Below are 7,507 nucleotides of genomic sequence, written 5' to 3'. Positions count from 1 at the left end.
AAATTTAAAAATAAAATATAAAAAATTTTATAAAAGTTTGTTTTTTTATTTTTTTTTTTTTTTTTTTTTTTTTTTTTTTTTTTGTCTTTTTAAAAAAAAAACAGAAAAGGTATATAAAATGTTACACAACTTGAGAAAAGATTGATGTATATAATATATATATATATATATATATATTTATATTTATGTATATTTTTTTTTATGTATATTTTTTTTTTATGAATAAATAGGTAGAAAAAAAAAAAAAAAAAAAAAATGACAACGTTCGATATTTATAATAAACGTTTGAAGAAGGAAAAACCTTGCTTCAAATTAAAAAGAGATTCTCCTTTATCTTTTCAAGAATGTATTGAAATATGGTGTGATATCGAATTAATTAAATATAATATACATGATGAAAAGCTTTTAAAAAAGTTAAGATACGAAATAAAAGAAATAATTTATTCAAATATATTATATAAGACAAAAAAAAATTTTCAACTTTTTCATATGTTTTATAATTTTAAATATAATTATAATGTACAATATGTAACACGTCAGTATATGTTAACTTTAAGTACGAAGGGTGATGATACCTATTATAGTTTCCTAAAAAGGTATTATGTGGAAAAAAAAAAAAATAAAATAAAATATGGAAGCGTCGGTAATTATGATAATAATAAGAACGATTGTGATGATAATACTTTTAATTGTTCTGAAAAGGTTATTAAGAATAACACATATGAATCATATATATACAACAATAATAATAATAATAATAATAATAAAACAAATTGTGGTGATAATTTTAAGAGAAAAAACAAAGAAAAAAATGTTGATAACATTAGTTACAACAATATTGTAAAAGATTTTTTTGATGTATGTAAATATTCAAAGGATTATAAGAAAGAGAAAATATTTTTTATGAGTAAATTATATACATGCATGATATATTATTGTTATATATTAATAAAAAATAAATATTATCTTGATTTTTTTTGTTTATATTTATTATTGAAATCTTATTTTTTCATAGATACTATAATAATAAACAAGTATATAGTGTTAGAAAAATTTACATGTCATAAAAAATTTCTACGTCTTTTATTTTTATTATGTAATATTTGTAATGCTAAAGATACAGAAGAAAATTCTAATATATATAATGAAGAAAGAATACAAGATACACATAATAATATATGTAATGATTTATATTATTATAATTGTACTAATAATATAGAAGATTCTTATAGTTATAAGAATCCTATAAATAACATCTCATATTATCATAAGAATAAAATACTAAATAGAAAACATTTTTATTTAATAAATAAAAATAATAATAATAATGATGATGATGATGATATAAATATCGGAAATATACAATTTTTATCTTTTAATTTATTATTTTATGTACCCCTCAAGATAAATTTTAATGAAATGAATTTTATAAATTTTCATACATTAAAATATAAATCATTATGTAATTATATCTTATCATTTCAAAATTCTTATACAAGGAAATTTTTATTAAATTTAAACAAAGTGAATAATATAACTTTTAAATGTAAAGAATATTTCTTTAAAAAAACAAATTTATTTACAGAAAAAAAAAATAATAACAATATTTTATTTTATAATGATTATTTTCCATCTTTACAAAAAAGAAAAATTAAATATAATAATATCTTTAATCATAAAACTAATATAGATGATGAACAGCATACAATAAATAATATCCTAGTATATAATTATCATCAATCTATGTGTTCACAAAATATGTATAATATTCCAAATAGCCATTTTAATGAATATGAGAGGAAATTAAAAGAAGATACACTTAACAACTTGAATACATTATTCTCTCCATTAACACCAATACAAAATAATAATAATAATAATAATAAATATATTCATGAGAATTATAATCATTATGGGAATCATGTCACTAATCTATTTGTTGATACCAAAAAAATGAAATCCACCTTTTTATTGAACCATAAAGAAACAGGAAACCCTTTTTCTCTTAATAATCGTATTCTCCAAGACACATCATTTAATATCCAGAAAAAGAAAAAATTTCATGATTTTATTTTTAATAATAATAATTATTGTTATTACAATAAAATGTTGTCTTTCCATAAAAATGATATATATAAAGATGACGATGATTTTATAAAAAATATTCTATACATGCATTATTCACCTACAAAAAACATGAACGACATATTCACATCTTCTTATAATAATATAATAACAAAAAAAATAGGACACAACGAAATAGTAAAAAATAACAAAACAATAAGAAATACATCTAACCAATTTTTAATCTCACCTTTTAAAAAAAATGAAAATTTTATCTGGAAAAAATCCTTTGTTAATGATACTAATGTATTAAAAATATTAGAAAATAATATTATCCATACTAAAAAAGAAAAGTATAAAAACGTTTTCTTAACAATAATTAATAGCATGTATGTATCCATACACGCTAATATTATTAATAGTCTTAATAATAGAATTGACGAATACAGATTTGTAATATTCAATAGATTCTCAAACATATGTAATTTGAAAAAAAATAATTATAATAAAGAAAATGTACATACTAACAAAGATTATAATATATGGAAAATAGATATTTTAAATTGTCTTCTTGGGTACGAAGGAAACATATTTATGTCGGGAAGGAACGCACACATGTTTAAAAGGAACAACGAAAGAAAAGGGGACAACAGATATATGGTAGAAAAAAAGAAGAAAGATATTAAAGGTGTGGAAAGCATAAAAAATGGGGATGAATTCCAAAGAAGGAATTACAAAAATGGATACGACGCTTCAGGAAACTCCAAAAAAAAAAATATACATATGAAAAAAGAAATTATCCATTCTTACAATTGTAAAAAAAAAAAAAAAAAAAAAAAAAAAAAATCAGAATGTATTTACATAAGTAAAGATATTATTTGTATTAATAGCGAACTAGCCATATGGTTAAAAAAGAAAAACAGAAATAAACTTTGTCTTTATTTTAAGCCTTTACAAAATTATTTCTGTTCTATGTATTATCAAAATTATTTACATATCTTTATGTATTTTTCAAAAATCGGTACATTTATAAGATATATCAAAATATTTATTCTTGTGTTTACGAGAATTAGAAATAATGAAGGAAGTACATTTAAAAAGTTCAAAATGGTTAGAAAAAGGGCAAGTAATTATATAAGTCCTACATATGAAAAAAAAAAATATAAAGAAAAAAATAAGATGAAAGGAAATTATAAAAATATTGTACGAGATGGAAATATACCGTTAGGTGAAATTTTTGTTACATATATTAATTGTATTAAAAAATATTTATTAATTTATGAAAATAAAATAAGAAACATTATTAATGATAAGAATGTAAAGAATCCTTTACATATATATTTACGTATAAAAAAATATGGTGAGTGTATTGAATTTTTAAATTTTCTTTGTTCATGTTATATGAACTATAAAGTAAAGAGAATGTTTTTTAAAGAACGTCTTAATTTTTATAAATCACTTGATAACGATATATTGTTTTCATCATCTTTTAATAATAATATATGTACAAAGAATAAAATGATAAGAGATTATAATAATCTTTCGAATATTATATATGGTTTGTCTCCTTATAAACATAATAATAATAATAATAATGATATGTTATATAAAAATATGAACTTATGTTTAAATGAGAAAGATGAATTTAAAAAAGTTTTAAATGGTGATAATAGAATGGTACATAATAAAGAAACACACATTGATGAATTAAATAAAAAAGGACAAGAGAATTTCTTAAGAAACGAAAATTGTGTAAATTTCAATTCTTTATTTTTTTATCCACGTGGTAATGAACTATTAAATTATATTTATATTTATTATAATCTTTTTGTTAATACTCAAAAAAAGCACCTTACTAAATTATGTAAGTTTCTTTTTTTAAAAATGATAAAACCATTCTTACATTTCCTTTTTACATATGTATATATGGGTATAAATAAAGATTATAGTTTCGAGTATATAATTAATACAAATGAAGTAGCTCATTTCTTTTTTATTTTTCATAATGGAAAGCAGTATTACGACCCCAAATATTTATTGTCGCATGTGTGTATATCTCTTCCGGTCTTTTTGAATTATTCTATGGACGTCATATATAATACAGGTGCAACAACATAAAAGTGTGTATATGTGAATAAATAAATAAATAAATAAATAAATATAAATATATATATATATATATATATATATGTATGTATATATTTTTGTTTTGTTTTATTTTTATTTTTTCTTTTCAGCACTCCTATCAAGCATTTTACGTGTAGCCAACGAAGAGTATTTTTTTCTAGCCATTCCAAAAAAGGACAATTCAGAAAACGAGAAATACACACAGAAGTATGTTGATAAAAGAAATAATATGATTAGTATTAGCAGTAGATGTAATATGGATAATGAAAATGTTGATATTTTGAATTTGTTGTTTTATACCTCGATGGACAAGATAAGGAGCTTCTTACAACTTTATAACAGCCCCCAATATAAAAAAACAAAAGAAAAAAATGATAAATACGAAAACGTGTTTATTAAATACTGGAATGATGAAAAAGAATGTGAAGTTGCTTACGAAAAAATAAAACTTGATATTAATAAAAAATTAAAAAAAGACGTTTTAATATTTTACAATATGTTAAGTAATCATGTTAATGGTATGTGCATATATGAAAAGAGAGCGTGGGAAAATTATTTTGAGGAAAAGAAAAAAATAGATCCAAAAAAAAAAAAAGTGGATAAAATATATGAAGTTGAAATAAGAAAGAAAAAGAATAAAAAAAATAAGAATAGAATAAATAAATATTCATATAATAACAAAGAATATATTTTAAAAGATTTAAAAAAATCTCAAAAAAAAATAAAAAAAAATAAAAAAATAATAATTAAAATAAATAATAAATGTAATATGGATAATATGGACAATATGGATAATATGAACAATATGGATAGTATGAACAATATGGATAATATGAACAATATGGATAATATGAACAATATGGATAGTATGAATAGTATGAATAATATGAATAATATATACAATATGAATAATGTTTATAGTAGAATATTAAGAAAATTTCTTAATATAAATAAGAAACGAAAAAATAAATTATTTTCATCATATTTAAATATATTAAATGGTTGTTTACGTAGAACTAGAAGAAAAGATATGATAAAAAATAATTTCATTTATAATAATAAACAAAATAATAAAGTAGTTGAAGATATAAAAGAATTGTATTCATTATCGAGTGTTCACAATTTAATAGATATAGAATGTGGGTATCAAGAAAGAATGAGAAAGGAGATGTTAAGATTTGATATAAATATTGAGCACAAAGAGAAGTTAATAAATTCTTTTAATTTTGTTTGTGTGGATAATATATCATTGGGCTTAAATAATAATAAATCATTGGAAAATAAAAGAAAAAGAGTTGCATACAAACCATATGGTAGTAGTAAAAATATAAACATAAACATAAACAAAAACAAGAATATAAATATAGATATAAATATAGATAAAGGTAGTAACATGAACAATCAATGTAACCATCAAAGTAACGACCAGAATAAGAATAGGGAAGATATTCTTTACAATAATCATTATAAATATATGATATATTCTCATAATAAACATAATGATAAAAGAGAACGTTTAAAAAAGAACTCTGATGGTTTTGAATATAAAGAAAAGGCTTATAGTTGGAGAAGAAATTTTGAAATAGAAAATATAAATTATTTTATTTATAGAAATATATATAGACCTATTAAATATCACTATGATATAACAAATAAAATTTTGATAAATTCATTTTTAATAAATATGAATTTATTAATATATTTTTATTTATTGAAATGTATATTATTTGATGATATGGATGACAATAATAATTTTTTATGTAATATATTATTTAATAAAAGAAAAAAAATAATTAACAAAATAAAAAATGATGATTATAATGATGATAATTGTTGTGATCATATATATGTTAATAAAAATAAACATATGGTACAATATTTTTTGAACAAAGATTTTTATACATCATGTAATATTAAAAATAAATGTGTAGATAAAGAGAGATTATATTATACAAATATATCGACTATATTTTTTTATATACATTTTAAAATAAAAGTTCCTAAACTATTGAGAATATTTTTTGATTATAAAGTAGTTAATTATTATAATGATATTTATAGATTAACATCTTTATTATATTTTTCTTTATTAAATTTAAATTATATATTTTTAATATTCTCCACTTTATGTCGTCCCACAATTTTCCAATGTCAAGAATTCAAAGGAGGAAACCCCTCCACATCAGAAGGCTTAAACAAAATAGTACAAAAGAATAATGTTAGAAGGTTAAAAACGAACAAATTGAATATATATAAAGAAAAAAAAAATATAAATTTTATTAAGAATGATTCTTATAAGGATGATTATAGAAATGATGATGAATATAGTTATGATAGTAGTAACAGCACTCTAAGTAGTGAAAATTTAGTAACGAACCAAACATTTAAAGAAAAAGATTTTAAGTATATGTATATAATTAATAATATTAAAGATAATCATTTATTAAAAAGCGAAGATTATATAAATTCATGTCCATGTTACATAACAAAGAATACAAGTAATGTTTATTTTATAACTAAAGAAAAATATGTAAATGTAGGGTTTCATAAGAATTTTATACATTTTAAAAAGTTAAATAAATTTCTTCAAAATATAAAAATATATAATGACACTTTAAATGATTTATATAAAATAAGATCAGAAATGTATTTTATAATAAATACTTTATATGATTATTTAATGTATATGAATCTTTGTAAAAATTATTTTACCTTTTTTCAAAAAATAGTAACAGTTCAAAATTTTTACGATTTAATAAAAATACATGAATCATTTGTACAACATATATTTAAATTATCTTTTTTTTCAAATACAGATTTGTCATTTATTAAAATAATATTTAATATTATAAATACAGTAAATATATTTAAATACATAATGAAGAGTATTATCCCATTGGGGGAAAATATGAAACAATTAGATGTATTGAAAACATGTAACATAAATACATATGATGAACATATATTATTTAATTCTGAAGAATGTAAACAACATGGTTATTATAAGTCTTTTCTTTTTTTATTTGAACAAAATTTTAAAATTCTTGAACATAATATTATTCTTCTAACATCTCAAAGAACACAAGATTTTATAAAAAAATTCTACATAAACAGGAATCATTTTATTCAATATGTAAACAAATTTAAAAATACTGACCTTAGTTATATATATCAAAAATTTTTTTTTAATGAATACTATGCTCATTTGTGTGACGAAAGTTACGATACACCATAAAACATGCCAAAATAAAAAATAAAAAAAATAAAAAAATAAAAAAAAAAAAATAAAAAAATAAAAAAAAAAAAAAAAAAAAAT

At 19.2% G+C, this 7,507-nt stretch overlaps 1 protein-coding gene across 1 annotated transcript; it reads left to right on the top strand.

Annotated features, from left to right (window-relative positions):
* Nucleotides 1-255: 255 nt before the first annotated feature.
* PRSY57_0315500 (hypothetical protein) lies at nucleotides 256-7,426 on the top strand (the record flags this gene model as incomplete). The annotated part of the gene is made up of 2 exons (XM_012905779.2): nucleotides 256-4,168; nucleotides 4,302-7,426. 2 exons carry the CDS (start codon nucleotides 256-258, stop codon nucleotides 7,424-7,426), a joined length of 7,038 nt encoding a protein of 2,345 aa, XP_012761233.2.
* Nucleotides 7,427-7,507: the final 81 nt, after the last annotated feature.

The sequence above is a fragment of the Plasmodium reichenowi genome, chromosome 3 (genome assembly GCF_001601855.1).
Source record: "Plasmodium reichenowi strain SY57 chromosome 3, whole genome shotgun sequence".
NCBI lineage: Eukaryota > Apicomplexa > Aconoidasida > Haemosporida > Plasmodiidae > Plasmodium > Plasmodium reichenowi.
This window is presented reverse-complemented; position numbering and strand designations above follow the sequence as displayed.